The 20,475-nt window shown below is 36.0% G+C and overlaps 1 protein-coding gene across 10 annotated transcripts in view; it reads right to left on the bottom strand.

Annotated features, from left to right (window-relative positions):
• Window positions 1–20,475, bottom strand: part of LOC127837023 (DENN domain-containing protein 1A-like) — a 60,285-nt gene that overhangs the window by 23,749 nt on the left and 16,061 nt on the right. For all 10 annotated transcript variants that reach the window (XM_052363716.1, XM_052363723.1, XM_052363719.1 and 7 more), the window contains exons 5-15: window positions 12,340–12,447; window positions 10,759–10,918; window positions 7,183–7,236; window positions 5,317–5,378; window positions 4,498–4,596; window positions 3,949–3,999; window positions 3,568–3,613; window positions 3,253–3,354; window positions 1,915–2,023; window positions 806–939; window positions 346–477 (exon numbers count right to left, since the gene is read on the bottom strand). In XM_052363716.1, the coding sequence (XP_052219676.1) occupies window positions 346–477; window positions 806–939; window positions 1,915–2,023; window positions 3,253–3,354; window positions 3,568–3,613; window positions 3,949–3,999; window positions 4,498–4,596; window positions 5,317–5,378; window positions 7,183–7,236; window positions 10,759–10,918; window positions 12,340–12,447 (1,057 nt within the window). The remainder of the gene's footprint in view (window positions 1–345; window positions 478–805; window positions 940–1,914; window positions 2,024–3,252; window positions 3,355–3,567; window positions 3,614–3,948; window positions 4,000–4,497; window positions 4,597–5,316; window positions 5,379–7,182; window positions 7,237–10,758; window positions 10,919–12,339; window positions 12,448–20,475) is intronic.

Below are 20,475 nucleotides of genomic sequence, written 5' to 3' on the forward strand. Positions count from 1 at the left end.
TTTCCTTTGACTGGCATACCTCCCCCTGTACTTTTGGTGAAAGATAACTAATTTATAACTGAACAGTTTTTGGGATCGCCATGGACCTCACATCTTTAATGGCCAAAAAATATGTAAATAAATTGTTAATCTTTTCTTAGATGCATTTATTGTAAACAGCTTGGTAAACTCAACAAATTCTCATATATTTGATTGGATCAAGTTGCTTGTAAAAGTTATTTTATGAAAGTCAAATGTTGCCCCCACAGTTTTAAGCATAGTGAAAATGGTAGAACTAGCTGAAAAAAGAAGCACTACCTACAGTGCATCATATCAGAATACCGTTTTCTCTTCTGTTGTGTTTACCTTCATTTTGCCGAGCCATTCATTGTAACGTGTCTGTGAGTTCAGTTTATCTGCATGGACCAGGCACTCCTGCTCAAACAAGTCTGCAAACCCTGCTCCACAGTTCAGCATGTCCAGGCGGTCAACGATAAACTGACAAACAAATCATAGACTGGTTAAATACATAGTGACTCCTTTCTGGTATTTTTTCTGCTTTTTCTTTAAAAAGTCAGTCAAGGAGGCACTGAAAAAAAATCATACACTGGCTACTTAATTACCAGAAAACTTAAATATGGCTTAATGATGGCTACTTATTAAAGATGGCCAAATATGGTGGCAAAGCCCACAAATTATCTACTGAGAGCTAAAAAAGTTGGATAATTGAACCTTATCTTATTGTAAACCTATTTATTTTAGCTTGATTACATTGATAGCCTTAGTGTCGTGTTCTCTGCCAGGGTGAACCAGTAGAGAAACTAACCTGTTGGAAGATCTGCAAGTGCAGCATGTTTTGCAAGAAGGGTTGCATGGACAGGGGCCTCGACTGTACGAATGCCTCTGGACTGAACGTGATTGTCTCCCCTTCTGTGAACTTCAGCGCATCCCTGTAACCACCTAAAGAAGACATGAGCTATAAGATATGAGCCCCGTCATGCAAAAATGGGTCTTATGCTATATGCGGCTATTTCAGCTCCAGACCAACCTGCGCACACCAGCTGGTCAGTAGCTAACCTGTCTGCTAACAAGACCAAAACCTTGTCAGACTTTATAGCGAACAGGCTGCTCTGGAGATATGCTGGCCACCTATTGCATAAGATCCTTTTTTACAGGATCTGGTCCCACTAACATACTGTGATGTTGTTATTTATCATGTGAAACATGTGTAATAACAAATCTAAATATGAAAGTAGAACCACACTCATGCGTGTCATTTTTTTAAATTGTGTCCACAAGCATATGGCTAATAATTGAGAGGTATACATGAGAGCTAAGAATTGAGTTAAGTATAGAACAAAATAATTAGAAAAATACTCGTTATTTTATCCTCTTTGATGATTCGCGGATCAAATTTAGTTTCAATCACTATGATTTATATCACAACATTGTTGAAAACGCCAAAAATGCACACTCTAATTAGTAAATCGTATATTTTTATATTGGACTATTAATTATACTGGACATAAAAACATACAGAACAATTTGAAATATAATAATACTTTACACCATGAATACCTTTTCTCTCACATTCTTGTCACAATTCAAACCAAGAAAATCTTTAAACAAAATCAGCCTTGTTTTGGGAAAAGTAGGCTTAGTTTATGAGCATAAAATGTCATCCCAGATAAGCCTGTGCAGTGTTGATATCAGGTAGGACTCTGTGTACTTATCAGAGACGACCCTTTCCCCTTAAATGGAATTTTCGTTTAAAGGAAATATTTTGTAAAAGATCATCCATTTCAAGCATTAAGTTAATCTGGGACGACACTTTACACACATGCATTAAGCCAAGTATTGCCAGAAGGAGGCTCGAATGTCTTCCTATCTAAACATTATTCTATAACAAACCTGTTAGCTGCCCAGTAGTCCTACCTATTAATTTCACAAGGGACATCATGAATGTCTTTGATATGGCATCCCCTGCTCCCTGCATGGAGGCTGACAGCTTCTCACCCTTAAGATACTTCTTCAAATAATGGGACTGAAAATAACGAGGTCCAAAATAGAAAAAAATGCATACAATTGAGTATAGCTCTGGGAAAATAGGGCTTAATGTATGTTTATAAATTGTTGTCCCATATTAGCCTGTGCTTTCCAAAAATACTTATTAAGGGACGACACTTTCTTCTAGACTGGATTAGGTTTAGAAGACACTTCCTTTAAACAAAAAGGTCCATATAAGCCAGTGTCTTCTGTGAGGACTGCACATGCTAATCTGGGACAACACTTTACGCACATGCATTCAGCTCTATTTTCAGAGAACAGCTCAATTATAATCCATGTTTTAGGGTTGAGTTAGAAACTAATGAATATTTTTTACAGAAATGTGAATTAGTTAGTAGAGTATTTGGTAAAATGAGAATGATAACATGTCCATTAATCATAATACTATTTCCGCAAATAAAGGTCACACTTTCTTAAGGTCATACACATTTATGCGACATTCACAAGGCTTACTATTTGTGACACTTTTTCACATCAACTTTCGCATGGCTTACAAATTTATCACACTTCCACAAATATTACAACATTTGTACACTTACACAGCTAACCCTTTCTAAAGGCTTTGAATTATTATACTGCTTAATATCACAATATGACAATACTTACCACTATCAAATACTTTCCACAGCTTGTTAATTTTTTATCAAACTTACCACTTTTAAACACTTTCACACTGTTTACAATTGTATCATAATTCAGCATGTTTAACATATTATCACACTTTGTGTTTAAGCTTTACTACAATATGACCGCAGTTTGATAAGCAACAAAATCCTATCAAATTTTCATATTCACACCAATTATGCGTGGTTTTCCACTTCCAAAATCATTACATCAACGTTTTCCTTCCTTATAAAGAACCCGAAAAAAGCACTTTCCCAATGGAGTTAAAATTACACATTCCCTATTACAATTCGAAAATGCCCCCAAAAATGGAATGTTGCATCAATTTTGTTGACAGAGCGCATTATTTTCCAGTGAACACATAAAAAGAGCACTGAAAACGAAACTTTTCAGCAAAATAGCATGTACAAGAATTTTTAGAGTGATCTGAGGAATGAAGTACCAAGGAATTTAAAAGACCCATAATTCTCAATATGAAGTTTCTAAGACACACATTTTCTAAGTTTCATTGTTTTTGCGCTTTTCACAATATGTGTGGTATCGGCAATTTTCCTAATTCAGCAAAAAAAATGGCTGCCTTACCACTTCTTCTGGTAGATCAACCAGGTCATCGTATTGAGTGGTGACCTTGTTATTGTCTGCATCCACTATGACTGCATCTCCCAGTTCCATTTTATTCACTTTCTGGAGTATAAAGAACTATCAATCACATAACAATAGTATTTGTTCAATTTGTGATGGTAAGATATTTACAGGACAACATGAAACTAAATTTGAAGAATTTCTTGGATAAAAAGAGGATATTTGCTGATTTTGGTAAATTATCAATTTATTTCAAGAGTATTTCTGAGAAAAAAAATTATTTTAAGTAATTCAAAGTTATTTTAATATATTTACCTCCATTAATGTCACATGTACTCCAATTACAAATGGCATTGGTGCACTGCAAGAAGATAGTGATAAATACAGCTACTAGCATGTATCTTTTGACATGTGTATATTTTAGTATGCATTAAAACACAAATGAAAACATGAATAATGAGACATATATTTGCAAATTAAGAAGACACTTTTAAAGTAGTGTTATGTTACTATCCATTGGTTGTAAAATTAATGAACACTTGCTAAGTTACTCGGTATATTATGTTCCATTTTACAGAAAGAAGAAACAACTTTTTGGTCAAATTTTAGGGAAGTAATCTTTCTGGGCAAGTAGATTTAAAGATAAATGCCACCGATGTTTTATTACAGGCAATCCCAATAATGCCTTTTGCTTACCTCAAATAGTCTTTAAGGAATTCCGGTAGGACAGGTATGAAAAGATGTTGCCTGAAGACAGTTAACAAACCATTCAACACACAGTCAAATGCAACACATGTGCAATATTTTATCGATGAGCCTTGTTCTAGGAAATCGGGGCTTAATGCACGCGCATACAGTTTTGTCCCAGATTTGCCTGTGCAGTCTACACAGGCAAATTGGGGACATAACTTTCCTCAGAACTGTTCAATCAAGACTACTAAAAAGGAAGTCACTTAAGACTCTTACAGAATAGATCTAGCATTCTACATACATGTGTATGGCAATTAAAACAACTAAGCCTCAATCTGGGAAAAAGGTGCTTAAATCCATCTGCATACAGTGTCACCCCTGATTAGCCTGTGCAATCACCACAGGCTAATCAGGGGTGACACTTTCCACCTTCACTGCTAAAAAGAGACTTCCGTTCAAAAATACCATAAAAGCGGAAAAGTTAATCTTTGAAGACACTTTACCCACATAAATTAAGCCTGGTTTTTCCATAGGGATTATTTAATTTCCACCTACCAATACATGGGATAGAGTAGATTGCTCGAGGCGTACACTACGGCTGTAAGGCGACTCAACTTCTTAGAGGTGACAATGATTCTCCTCTCATGTAGCATGCTGTAATTAGATATGCAGTGAACATTTCCATACAAAGCAATGCTTTCAATGTAGTTTTTTACCCATAATTTCTCTGTCACGCTACAGCCTTCCTTAAAAGCTAGAACCAAAATGTTAACATACTTAGTAAATATGATCCCAAAATTAAGCTGTGAAGTCTGTTTTGAAACAAAAGTCTATAGTTGTTAAAAAGTTTAGCTTTGGTCCCTGTTACACATTGCACTAAGTTAGACATTGTCTGTATAGTTTTAGTTACAGGTAAAGATTAGAAGATTTCTCAAATGATTTATATTATTTGACATATGACCTTAAACTTGAGCCTTGATCTTGGACTTAGATCCTTGGTTGTTGAGGGTGCCACTTTGTCTCAAAACCAAAGTGTAATCCAGAATGTACTCAGCTTTCAACGTGCTAAGTGTGCCGTCATACACAAATATTACAATCAGAAGACTCATTCTTGGATGAGTATCATATCAAGATTGTTCTGTTTTCAACTACTGTCAAACCTTCGGGGTACATATAAAAAATAAAAGAAGTATTATAGTTATATGATTATTGTATATAGCGTAAGTGATTCATGTGCGACAAAATCAATTTTAGTTTTAGCATAATCTTATTTGGTTGATGCCAATCCAATAGAGTGTGAGTTAAGCGTCATAAATGAGTAGCACATTTGCAAATAAGGAAGGAATAGTGTTTGAAATTACAATCAACGTTTACCTCGCAAATATTGTCATCATGTTTTCAGTGTCCACTGCATTGTAATACTCAAGGAGGTTTCTCTGTAATGATACAAAATTAAAACATTTTAAATACAGTAGTATATCTTTCAAATATATACACACAAATTTAATTTTACTAGTAATTAATGAATTTTTTCTACCTTACAAACAAGCAAGTTTCATTAACAAATTAAGCTGCATATGATTTTAGGTCAGATGTAAAAATTGTATCTTATACTTCAACATAATTGTGTTCAGTATTAAGGGAAAAAGAACAGAATAATATGTCAGAATAGAATATGTTACCTTTTTTGGGAAAACTAGGCTTAATCAATGTGCTAAAAGTGTTGCAACAGATCAGCCCAAGTAGTCTGCAGAGCCCAATCAGGGACAACATGATAAGCTTTTTTTAATTGTTTGTTCACATCAGGCCTCTTCCCAACAAAAATAAAGTGTAGTCAAAAAAGTCTTCCCTGATCAGCATGTGCAGAGAGCACAGGCTTATCTGTGATGACAATACAGGGCACATGCATTGAGACCAGTCTGTGATGACAATACAGGGCACATGCATTGAGACCATTCTGTGATGACAATATAGGGCACATGCATTGAGTCCAGTCTGTGATGACAATACAGGGCACATGCATTGAGACCAGTCTGGGATGACAATACAGGGCACATGCATTGAGACCAGTCTGTGATGACAATACAGGGCACATGAATTGAGACCAGTCTGTGATGACAATACAGGGCACATGCATTGAGACCAGTCTGTGATGACAATACAGGGCACATGCATTGAGACCAGTCTGGGATGACAATACAGGGCACATGCATTGAGACCAGTCTGTGATGACAATACAGGGCACATGCATTGAGACCAGTCTGTGATGACAACACAGAGCAAATGCATTGAGACCAGTCTGTGATGACAACACAGGGCACATGCATTGAGACCAGTGCAGGGTCACAGGCTTATCTGGGATGACAATACAGGGCACATGCATTGAGACCAGTCTGTGATGACAATACAGGGCACATACATTGAGACCAGTCTGTGATGACAATACAGGGCACATGCATTGAGACCAGTCTGTGATGAGAATACAGGGCACATGCATTGAGACCAGTGCAGAGAGCACAGGCTTATCTGGGATGACAATACAGGGCACGTGCATTGAGACCAGTCTGTGATGACAATACAGGGCACATGCATTGAGACCAGTCTGTGATAACAATACAGGGCACATGCATTGAGACCAGTCTGTGATGACAATACAGGGCACATGCATTGAGACCAGTCTGTGATGACAATACAGGGCACATGCATTGAGACCAGTCTGTGATGACAATACAGGGCACATGCATTGAGACCAGTCTGTGATGACAATACAGGGCACATGCATTGAGACCAGTCTGTGATGACAATACAGGGCACATGCATTGAGACCAGTCTGTGATGACAATACAGGGCACATGCATTGAGACCAGTCTGTGATGACAATACAGGGCACATGCATTGAGACCAGTCTGTGATGACAATACAGGGCACATGCATTGAGACCAGTTTTACCAGAGCGCGGCTTATTTTTACTTACAAAATCTTAACCCTTTGCATGCTGGGAAATTTGTCGTCTGCTAAAATGTCATCTGCTGAATTTCTAAAATTGGCATTTTTTTTCGATTTTTTTTCTTCAAAGAATACTATCAGAATAGCAAATAGTTTGGATCAAGATGAGACGCCACGTTTTGTGGCGTCTCATCTGGATCTAAACTGTTTGCAAAGGCCTTTAAAATTAGGTGCCCGCACTGAAAGGGTTAAATCTCAAGTAAAATAATATTTTAGTTTTACTATGATACTTACGCTGGCAGGAATGCTGGGTAATTTATTGACTTCTGGTGCCTTGAAGCTCATCATCTATAAGACACAAGAGGAAACAAATATGACATCATATAACACATTTAGTTTTCATATTTACTTCATAAAAATTACAGTCACATTTGCCACTGTAAAATCATTATTCTTCATGGGACATTAATTCTCACTGATTTCTTGGGTTGACAGATCCACAAATATAACACAAACACATTGGAAATTGACCCACAAAAATTTCCCTTTTTCTTAAATCAGAAAGTCCACAAATAGGACATTTTAAAAATAATTCAAGCTGAAGAATATGAGTTCATGTATATGAGCCAACGTCTACAGTTAGACAATTTAGCTCAAGAAATTAAAATTGGCCTAAAACTTGTTTGCGACAAAACACAATTAAATATCCAAAATGATCAAGAGATGTGTTTGTCAAAAACACAATGCCCCCCATTGCGCCGCTTTGAAATACAATTTCAATATATCATTTGGCAGGTGTAGAAATTATCTCCCTTTTAAAGCTTATAACTTCCCTTGGATTGTATTTTTTTACTTTTGACTTAGAAGGATGACCTTGACCATGACCTTTCACCACTCAAAATGTGCAGCTTCATGAGATACACATGCATGCCAAATATCAAGTTGCTATCTTCAATATTGCAAACGTTATCGCAAAACTTTTACCAAGGTTAAAGTTTTGGGACAGAATGACAGACAGATAGGTCAAAAACAATATGCCCCCGATCATTCGATCCGGGGGCATAAACAACTCTGATATATTTAAGTAAAATTGGCTCAGGGAAATGTAATGACTATATGCGCTGGGGAGATGATTAAGTTAAAACTTGAATACAAATCAAGTCAACAATAAAACTAAGGCTTTTTTTTACCAAATTTAGGACTGAAATTCCATTTAATTGGTGCCTTTAAATAATTACACATTCCGTCCTATTTCTGATGAAAGTCACATATAAAGTTTTCTTTTAAGACTGGTTAAAGAAGCATTCCCTATAAAACAGTAATTAAAATAGAATCATTTTCACATTGAAACAAAATGTTTAAAGTCTCTTCCATTCTTTGTACAAAGTTGGTGTTTTCAAGCATATAAGATTATTGTACAGAACATGTACATACATTTCTCTGAACAAAAGCACATACGTGACTAACACCCCCACATGCCGCATTGACACAGAATATTTTGCATGTTGTCTTCACAAAAAACAGCAGACACCATGCTCAATGTTCAAAACGCGCAAAGTGACCCTGTGACCTAGTTTTTGACTCGACATGGCCCATGTTTGAACTTGACCTACACATCATCTAGATACAACTTCTGACCAAGTCTGGTGAAGCTCTGATGAAAACTACTTGAAATAGAGAGCGGACACCATGCTCAATGTTTAAAACGCACTTAGTGACCGCGTGACCTAGTTTTGGACCCGGCATGACCCATATTCGAACTTGGCCTAGACATTATCTAGATACAACATCTGACCAAGTTTGGTGACGATCAGATGAAAACTACTTGAAATAGAGCGGACACCATGCTCAATGTTTAAAAGGCAATAAGTAACCCCGTGACCTAGTTTTTGACCTGGCATGACCCATATTCGAACTTGACCTAGACATCATCTAGATACAACATCTGACCAACTTGAAATAGAGAGCGGACACTTAATACGGACCTACCGACTGACAGACAAGCAAGCTCACTCTTATATACCCCCTAAACTTTGTTTGTGGGGGTATAATTAATATAAAAAGTCCCCTAAAAACATATTGTCAACATGTAAAAGTGAGGCTTCTATTACATTATACAATATACAAAGGCCAAAAGTTGCTAACATAAGATACAACGGAACTGACCTGTTCTGTGCAGCCCAAGATATCATTAGAACAAATGTTCTGACCAAGTTTCATGAAGAGTGAACTATAAATGTAACTTTTAGAGTGCTAACAAGATTTTACTAAAGCCATATGTGGAAAAAATCCCCCCTTCCAAAGACCTTGTTTTACAACAGACCGGAACCATTTTCAAAGTCATCCAAGATGTAATAAAAACAAATGTTCTGACCAAGTTTCATAAAGATTGGACGATAAATGTGATTTTTAGAGTGTTAACAAGTTTAACCTAAAGCAATATAAGAAAAAATGCCCAATCCCCCTGTTTTTCAACCAACCAGAACCAGTTTGTCCAAGATAGAATTTGGACAAATCTTCTGACCAAGTTTCATGATGATCGGACAATAAATGTGTCCTCCAGAGTGTAAACAAGGTTTTACTATAGCGATATACAGTTTTCAAAAATGCCCAGCCCCCTTGCGACCATGCTTTTCAACAGACCATAACCATTTTCGAATTCATCTAAGATATCATTTGGACAAATCTTATGACCAATTTCATGATGATCGAACAATAAATGTGGCCTCTAGAATGTTAACAAGGTTTTTCTTTTGTCATATAAGGAAAAATGACCTGTCACCTGGTGGCCATGTTTTTCAACCAACCAGAACAATTTTCACAATTGTCCAAGATATCATTGGCACAAATCTTCTGACAAAATTTCATGAAGATCGGACAATAAATGTGGCCTCAAGAGTGTTAACAAGGCAAATGTTGACGCCGCATGACAGACAAGGACAAAAGGCAATCACAAAAGCTGTCCATGAGAAAATTGTGCTCAGGTGAATTAACAATGGACAGTTGAATGAATTTAAATTTAAACATATACAAATCAAAACCACAATTTTGTTTACCAAAAATGTTGCAACTTCTTGTATTTAGAATTTGTATATTTGTAACATTAAACATATCAATGAATTTAATTTCATCGATTTGCGTATGTATAATATCTTTTGTCTATATATCACAGCTGTGAACAGCCATTTCTGTTATCAGCTGAAAAACCTGCTAATGCCTGTTTTTTCATGCTGATAATAACACTGCTTTTTCACTTGTTTTATCTTTTAACTAGACTTTGCTTTGTGAATGAAATACCAAACTTTATGTGTCACCTCTTTGCCCAGATGTGCAGATGCCGCATTACAGTTGGCTAGTTAAATTGGTCCTCAATGTAGCTATATGCTCATGAATGTTAGAAGAGACGTCACACTTGACGAGAAGCGGCAGCATTTACAAAACTTTCAACAAGTTAAACATCGTCATTTTCTAAATTAATTTTAAATGACAACGCATGTTTTCATTTGTGGGGGCTTTTTTTTTGGTTAAACATTCATATTTCAAAATATTCAATTTGGTAAGCCTGAAAAACATTGATAGAACATGGCATATGATTGGCAGAGCGACCAAGGCACAACAAGACATATTGGATGTAACCAGTGATGCTAAGAAATGGACAAAAACATAAATGGCAGCCAATCAGCTATTTGGTTTCAGAAATTGACCATCATCAGTCCCATCCTAAATATTTCTCCTCATATTTGCACCAATCTCAATCACCACAACAATGTAACATGTGCAGATTTCTGCAGATCAGCTGAAAATTCACAGCCCAAAAGATAGATTTGTGATATTTCTCAGAGATAGACGTAAGAGCCCCTGCAAACTGACCTCCTGACCAGACACTATGGTGACAGGAAGTCCAGATCCAGGTACTTCCTGAACGTATGCAGCCCGCAGCATGGCTGTGACATCGTTGTCGTCTGTCCGATTTGTGATTTCCGCGAGAATGTTTAGCAAGTTGTAAAACACTTCAAACCATGGGAGGAAACTGAAATTGATGAAGAAGAACACATTTCTAGACTTGACCATGACCCAGAAACTGTTGTTTTTGCTTCTGTATCACACACAGTAGTTATTAATTGATTTTAACCCTTTACCACTTAGATACGTATTTTGACCCATGTGTAGTCCCATAGAAAGTTATATTTACTGTAAAACCATTAAATTTTGTGTGGTACTAATTTTCGTGGATTTCGTTGGTCCACTGGACCACGAATTCAAGTACGAACAATTATTTATACATTTTTAATCCGAAATCGGTCATTTCTGAAGGTCATTTCTGACATTTTCTTGTGTAATCAGTTATCCGAGAAATTTGTTATTATAATAGTTACTTCACTACAGTAGGTACCATTACACTATATCAGTTTTTTTATCATCATCGTTAATATACGTTTTATTAATCATTGTAAATAAATATAAAAAATAGCATTACCAATTGTGGAAAAAACAAATTTCTTTTACGTGACATCTTAAAAGTAATAGTTTGCAGATTTATCACATATGTCAATATGCGCAAATTAAATTGAAAAGAGACATAACGGTTTTCACACTTATTACTCAAGTGTTTCTACTAGGGGACCGATTGCGCTGAGAAGTGCAAATATTGTCAAAACAACATCGATGGCAATTAGCGAGCAGGGACCCATAAGTGCGCCGCTTTATCACTCTTATCGACAATTATCGGCAACACTTTCATGCTTCAGCGCACATAAACCACAAGTCTTGCTGTCAACAAAGATTAGCAGATTATGCTTTGCTATTACTCTGGTTGTTTTAATAAAAGTTTAATTATTGGGACAGTCAGTTTTCCCCGAAAATTTGAAATCCACGAAATTACGTGTCAACGAATTAGTTGTTTTTCATTAAACCACGAAATTTCATACCGACGAATTTCTATACGTTTACAGTGATTGAAGACCTTTCTTACTAGATTCAAGTTTCAAGGCTTAATGTTGTACTCTTAGCTACTCCCAGTCTGTTCTGGTTTTATGCTGTTTAGCACATAGCCATTTTCACTTTGCTTCTGAGTGGGAAAGGTTAAAAGGTTAGCTAGTTCATAAAATACTTTCATTCATATAAATAAGTTTTAGTTTTAAAACAACCATCTGGGTGTCTAGGTGAAAACAATATGTAGTTGAAAGGGGGGGGGGGGTAATACTCTAATTGGCATTATATCCCAAAGCTCACTAATCTTGATTTTATTAGATTATTTTTTTAAACAACATGTACTTTGCATGCAATCGCTGTATACATACTGTGAAAGTGTGAGAAACAATGATTCTTTTTTTAAAAGCAGTGAAAGATTGAATCTTTAAATATAAAGAAAAAGTATACTTCTAAAAAAAGAGAAGACAATGGAGCCTAAATGTCAATCCAACACAGTGCTGGCATCTGCAGTACACTCACCTGACTATACACAGGCAGGTTTGAGCCCCCGTTGCGTGGCGACAGAACCCAAAGCGAAACTTGCTGTCCAGGTCGGTGAGTGTGAACGTGAAGTGGTCCACAGTGGTCCTGATGGGGAGAAGCAAAGTATTTAACATCAAGGCCTAGTACCACACACATACTTACAAAGTCATGTAGGTCAATATTCTGACTCGACTTGAGTTTTTCTCAATTTTGAGAAGAGTTTGACATTCATGCTCAATTTGGTGTTCATTTAAGTTTTTTTAAATTTTGAGTGCAACTCAACCATGACTTTGAGAAGGAACATGTGCATATTCTCATAGCTGACAGACATTCTCAATACTCGGCTAAGTGAATACTCAAAGATCATATTCGGAGTCAAGCCAAAAAAGGAGAGAATGTTCTTGTCACTGTGATCTACAGTACAGGCAACGTGTACTTTGACAAACGCCACTCGTCGCGGTGTTCATTTTACGGTGTTCGCTTACCAAACGACCCCCGCGATGGGTGTTCAGATCAAATATTCGCGGGGGCCGTTTTCAATAAGGTGGACACCGCGAATCACCGCGGACCCATTATATCTACCGCGGTGTTCGTGTTCGCTAAAAATAAAATAATTAAATATAAACGTAAATTATTGATCCCTTTCATTTAAAGCGGGTATATACGTTGTTGTCAAATATTTATGAATTTATATAAAATGTGTAATAAACTTATTATATATATATTTAAATATAAATTAAAATAAAAGTTAAGAAGAATGTGTCGAAAAATGCGAAATAAGCCAGATATTTAATTCTGAATTTTAAAACGGCTGTACAGCCGAATTCGCTAGCATGTAAACCATACATGTACGATGTGAATCTTAACTTAGTTTAATGGTTTATTTGAATTCCTGCAACGATATCTATTCATACGACACACGAACACTAACTTCGATCCTAATGCAAAGACGAATGCTTCGGTTATTGTAGGAAAATATGTACGTCACAATCGACTCGGGGCGCTAATTTGTGCTATATATTTACTAATTTTGAACTTCTTTCAAAGATCTTAAAGAACGTTATTTCAACAAACGAGTCCAGTGCTGAAATGGAAGAAACCTGAAAGACACAAAATATAATCTGTTAAAATACATGTGTATAATATGAATAGAAAAAACCAACAGTTTACGATTGCAGTCGTTGCAATCGACAGTTGACAATTTCTAAATTTCGTAGCATACTGATGCAGTACGTTATTTCAGACAGTACAGGCAGACGCAAATAAATAAATTATTTAATACTCACTTTCTTTATAACTCGATATGTGTTGTTAAAAAACGGCGATTGAATTGCTTAACACCATACCAGTTAATAGACTTGATGATCTAAGCGCTTTATTTACGTTTCCGACTTTACGTGCTGTCTGAATTTAAAGTGATGGGCATTTTGTTACTGTTGAATTGAGCTGAAAAGAAACGGGTGAAAACAATAAGTTATAATGAATGTGGTATCTGAAATTATCTACAACTCATCTTGTTACCGGTTGTTTATAAAAAATATATATTATTTTCGATATGTTACATGACTCACCCATCCTTCTAAGCTGAAATGATCCGTAAAACCAAATTGTGTCATTGTGTCGTATGAAAGAATCTGCTAGAAAACTACATTTAGACTCGCATCGTACATCGATTCATTTCTGTCGTAAGTTGTCAAAACGAAAGTACGGTTGATATTCAAATGGATTATTTTTCTTTTCGGGATATTGTTTAATTATGTTGATGCTGCATTAACAAATACAAGTGTATATCGAGCGAAAACACACAAAATAAACAACGGTTACGATACACACCTACATTGTATATTGCAAATACTGTTAGTTGCCCATAATATCACTTTAAGTACGCATAAATTTGCACATACATGAAGTTTATTATGTTCATTTGTACATTGTACATGTACATGTAAATTTAAAACTCTTGAATGACCATCGCAGACAGGTATTACATGTATCAATGGCCGCGCGGCATTGCGGTGATCACGGGTGTTCCAGTTAATGATAGCGTGCAATTGCGGCGATTTCAGGTGTTCGCCGAACACCGCGGTCAGTAGCGTGTCCGCCCCCCGCGAAATGTCACCCATCGGGAAAATTGAACACCGCGGACACGCGTTTTTGTCAAAGTACATGTTGCCTGTACTGTAATAAGGATTTCATGGAGAACATTCTTCACTTCTGAAGGTGACAAAGTCCATGATCTCATATTTGACAAGGCAAACCATCTTCACAACAAATGTTAATGCAGGGCTTTTTTTTCTTGATTTGGGAAAAGGGAATGGCCTTTCGGGGAAAAAAATACCAACCAAACTTAGAAAGGGAAAACATGGCCATAAGTAAGCTTGAAATTTCAGGAAAATTGCAACATGTTGAAGAAATTCTTTTTGGGGAAGGAGCCTTTCTCTTGGAGGAAGGGGCCTTTATATGGCGGCCATTGTAAAAGAAGGAAACAAGAATATCAGTGAAACTGATGGATTCTCCCCAATGATGCGCTTTGTCAATCTATTATTAGCCTCAGTGACCTTGACCTTGACCCAGTGACCTCAAACCTCATCAAAAGGTAGAGGTCCATGCAAGGTACCTACATGCCAAATATATAAGAGAGCAGTCAAATATTGAAGGCTCTATGAGAAACTGTAACCAAAGTGTGACCTTGAGAAAATCTATTATAAGCCGTGGTGACCTTGACCTTGACCCCAGTGACCTCAAACCTCATCAAAAGGTACAGGACCATGCATGGTACCTACATGCTGAATATATAAGAGATGGGTCTAATATTGAAGGCGCTATGAGAAACTTTTTTTAAAATTGTGACGGAAGGAAGTAAGGAAGAAAGGAAGGACAAACTGGCAACTATATGCACTGCCAAATTTTTTTTTCGGGGAGCATAAAAAGTCCTGTAATGTATTTTGAAATTATTAAGCTCCTTCTGTGCATAAGACTGCATTATGAGAGGACCCTACTAGACTAACAAACCTGGTGATTTATTACATAATTTTGGTTTATTGCTACAAATTCCAGCTGTATTGCTTAGAATGTATTATTGTGAAGACTCCTCCATTAACTTTCTAAATGTGACCTTTTGTTTTAACATAAATACGGCACAGTGGCACAAGTAGCAGATGGGCCTTTTATGAATGCATTTTCCATATGGGCCTTTTATGACTGGCATTTTCAGATATTTATATTTTACTTACAGATATTCAATTGTTGGTGTTTTCTTGTGGTATGGGGTGATGCTTAATTACCAGACGAAATCCCACCTGGTGGCCGCAAATCAAACTGCCAACAGTGGGTTATGAACCTGGGGTCGTATTCCAGAAACATCTTATTTCTTAAATATTTTCACTCAAGTTCAAAATTACAATGTTTTGTATTTCTTAACTAAATAAAGACATGAATGTTTTTTTTGGTATTCCTCAAATTACATTGAAATAATGATGTTATTTTGATGCAATTTTCGATGCCTAACTATATATATATATACTGCAGTATGAAATGGAACACTTTAGAAAATTTCCCAATTTAAGGATAAAAATAAAATTTAACTTAAGATGCTTCTGGAATACCACCCCAGGTATTTTAAATTGACAAATTAGTGTACTAAACTCTGTGGCAACCCCGCAGCCCTGCCCTCAGACAAACTTTCAAGATGGGGGGTGGGGGGGGGGTCAACATGGGCTGTTCAACAACAAACAATTCATCGTTTGGCCTTACCAATATAGTACTTAAAGACGCATTAAGAGATTTAGCAAAACATCTTGTTTATCAGTGATGCATTATATAAACTTCCTTGTGGAACAATTAGTATTTTGTTCAGTGATCTCTCATGTTTTAATTCTAAGAAGAGAAACACAAAACTAAACAGTATAGGGGGACTGGATGTTCTACATTATTTATAACCTTTATTCTCATTCATGAAATCAATGTTGGCTGAATTTCCTTTTTCATGTCAGAGTAATTGATGTAAAACTTCCATTTTTTTACAGTCTTTTTTTCAATAAAAATTTGCAAAATTGGCCAAGAGGTTCATTTCAATAAAGGGAATAAATATTGTAAGTTAAAAATCAAACCCATTAACCTTTTGTATTTTTACATTTTAACAAGTTTACCTATGGATGAATGCAAAACCATCTGAGACAAAAATGCCTAATTTGGTTCTTAGCCTGCCTTTCTTAAATCTCTGCATAAAAATGACCTTCTTTAAAATGTACACACATAAAAATAGCATAATAATCCTTAAATGGATGCATATATTTTCTTTATCGTTAATTCTATAATGTTCTTTATAAAATCAAAAACATAGACAGTTTGCATGCTAAATAAAATCATTCACTTTTCTGGTGTATTTTGCAGTATATTAGACAAGGAAACGTTCAATTTACACATGAGTATGCATCACAGTAAACTGTTAAAGTTATTATATATATATAGTAACCCGATAAACTTCCTTAACTGAAATAATCCACTGTTAACTTTGCTGCAGAACTTAAATGCACAATAGTAAAAACCATTTTAAAAATAAATTAAAACCCTATAAGAAAACAAAACACTTTTCTAGTATTCAATACTTTTTTAAGAAAAAACACTGCATCTTTAGCTTCATTGAATCATGTACATCAAATACTTGGGCATATCAGAAATATCTTATTTGTGAAGAATGTTTATGTTTGATTTTTTTACTTGTATATGTTGCATACTTAAAACAGATAGGATTACAAGATTATGAAGTACATTTTTTGTTAATTTTATTCTTTTATCGTGATCTACAAGCGAAAGAAAATGTATCTAGGCATAGTAACTTAGTTGATACTTTCAAGGCATTATAAGCACTAGTTTCCCCAAACTTAAGATGTGGTTAGTTGCAAATATAACTGCTACAAACTAAAATAACCACAGCCCAATCCTGCAAACTACACAGCAGCATGAGTGAACCTTTGTTAGTAGAATGTAACCATCTAGATAAAACAAGGGCTGTTTGTAAAACATGCATGCCCCCCCATATGGGCTGTCAGTTGTAGTGGCAGCCATTGTGTGAATACGTTTTTTGTCACTGTGAGCTTTACCTTTGACCTAGTTACCTGAAAATCAATAGGGGTCATCTGCCAGTCATGATCAATGTACCTATGAAGTGTCATGATCCTAGGCAAAAGCGTTCTTGAGTTATCATCAGGAAACCATTTCACTGTTTCGAGTCACTGTGACCTTGACCTTTGACAGAGAGACCTGAAAATCAATAGGGGTCATCTGCCAGTCATGATCAATGTACCTTAAAGTTTCATGATCCTAGGCGTAAGCATTCTTGAGTTATCATCCGCAAACCATTTTACTATTTTGAGTAACTGTGACCTTGACCTTTGACCTAGTGACCTGAAAATCAATAGGGGTCATCTGCCAGTCATTATCAATGTACCTATGAAGTTTCTTGATCCTAGGCACAAGCATTCTTGAGTTATCATCTGGAAACCATTTTACTGTTTCGCGTCACTGTGACCTTGACCTTTGACCTAGTGACCTGAAAATCAATAGGGGTCATCTACCAGTCATGAACAATGTTCCTATGAAGTTTCATGATCCAAGGCGTAAGCATTCTTGAGTTATCATCCGGAAACCATTTTACTGTTTCGAGTCACTGTGACCTTGACCTTTGACCTAATTACCTGAAAATCAATAGGGGCCATCTGCCAGTCATGATCAATGTACCTATGAAGTTTCATGATCCTAGGCGTAATCATTCTTGAGTTATCATCAGGAAACCATTTTACTGCTTTGAGTCACTGTGACCTTGACCTTTGACCTAGTGACCTGAAAATCAATAGGGGTCATCTGCCAGTCATGATCAATGTACCTATGAAGTTTCATGATCCTAGGCCTATTAGCATTCTTGAGTTATCATCCGGAAACCATTTTACTGTTTTGAGTCACTGTGACCTTAACCTTTGACCTAGTGACCTGAAAATCGATAGGGGTCATCTGTCAGATATGATCAATGTACCTACGAAGTTTCATGATCCTAGGCCTAAGCGTGCTTGAGTTATCATCCGGAAGCCATCTGGTGGACGGACCGACCGACAGACCGACAGATCGACCGACGAACCGACCGACATGTGCAAAATATACCCCCTCTTCTTCAAAGGGGGGCATAAAAATTAAAGCTGCTTTTTCAGCCATCTTAATCTAGCAGTATGTAAATGGCATGCATATAATTGGATCTTCTTAAGCAAAAATGTTTACAAATAAGCTCCACTCTTGGAAAATGGGGTTTAATGCATGTGCATAAAGTGTTGTCCTAGAAAAGCCTGTTTTGTCCGCACAGGCCAATCAGGGATGACATTTTCGACATGTATGGAAGTTTTTCTTTAAAGTTTTAAGAAAGTCTCTTCTTAACGAAAATCCAGTCTAGTTGGAAAGTGTTATCCCAGATTAGACTGTGCGGACTGCATTGTCTAATCAGGGACTACACTTTACGCACATGCATATTGCAGTGTTTTTGAGAACAAGGCTAAAAAACATAATGCTACATGCATGATAAAATTGCTGAACTGCAAGATAATTTGTCTCAATATAAAGCCTGAGATAATGAGACTTCAAGCCATGTCAAAAGAAGGCCATCTTCTGAACCATTGAAGTACAAAACAAGTTCACAACAAACTCAAGGAAATAAAATTTAGCGTAAACATTACACAATAACAACATAATCTGATCTTTAATTGGGTTTTCTTTAATGTTTGAATGCAGTTCTAATTGCTTGGAATCGCTTAGGAGATATAAACATAATAAATAAGAAATCTGTTTGTTAGAAACACTATGTCCCCTTCTGCGCCGCTTTGACTTTTTTTTTACATTTGACCTTGAAGGATGACCTTGACCATCCACCACTCAAAATGTGCAGCTCCATGAGATACACATGCATGCTAAATATGAAGTTGCTATCTTCAATATTGCAAAAGTTATGGCAAATGTTTAAGTCTGACCAAACCAACAGACAGACAAACGTACAAACCAACAGACAGGGCAAAAACAATATGTCCCCCACTATAGTGGTGGGGGACACAAAAATTATGATATCTTTTTATGATTTTTTTAATGTCTCTTTTTGAGTAAATTGTTTTTAAATGTCTTGTTTACCAGTGTTTAAACAACTGCTCTATTAAACCAATATAGTATAAGTCAAAGAATGTTTCAAATAGGAGAATCATGCTCCTGAACAAGAGTTTTTAATCTAAGCTGTCCATTATAATTTAGCTTATTTATTTTATCTTCTTTTATCCTGACAAGCAATGTCAGGTTTTATCTCATTAACAGTCCTTGGTTCTACTAACCTGGCATAGCTTTTTTTAAATATGAAGGTGCCACACATGGGAAAATGTTTATTCCCACAAAAAATAAGAAATTCAACAAGAATTGGACAATCCCAATTTGTGAAAGTAGGCCCCTTTAATAGACAATTCCTCCATCAACTTCCATGACATTTACGAGACCAAGAAACGCCGATAATTTGAAAGTGAATCAAACAAACCGATTGAAGCTGATTCAGTTATAATTGAACAGCACGTTTTCTGTGAAGTGTCAAGACATAACAAGGTCTCTGACACTGTAACAAATTGAAAGTGAAACACTATATGTTTATTGTATTGGTACATGTCACAAATAAGAAAGCAACTTTTGTTGTTGTTTTTCAGAGAATTCACTTTTTGTATAAGTAATTTTTGTTATATGCACAAAGTAAAAATGTTGGAAGTTAAAGCTTCAAATTTTAAACAACACAAATGAACATTTTTGTTTGCATCTACATGTATACCTGTAGATTTATTTTTTGTGGTATTGAGAAGTTTACAAAGTATCACAAGGCTTTGATGGTATTGTAAGCATTTTGAAAGCCCTTATCAATCTAAGATTGTGCATTAATACTTTAATAAATACTTTAATATAACCCGGTAAATGTACATCACTACATGTGTTATGTTTCATTATCAAATCGAAGTCCATTTGTCATAGCAGTATTTAATTTACTTTTTCTTTAAATCAATCACCAAACATTTGACCAATGGTTTTACAATTTGTTTTAATCATTCACGAAACAATTGACCTAGGGTT

Source organism: Dreissena polymorpha, chromosome 7, assembly GCF_020536995.1.
Source record: "Dreissena polymorpha isolate Duluth1 chromosome 7, UMN_Dpol_1.0, whole genome shotgun sequence".
Lineage (NCBI taxonomy): Eukaryota > Metazoa > Mollusca > Bivalvia > Myida > Dreissenidae > Dreissena > Dreissena polymorpha.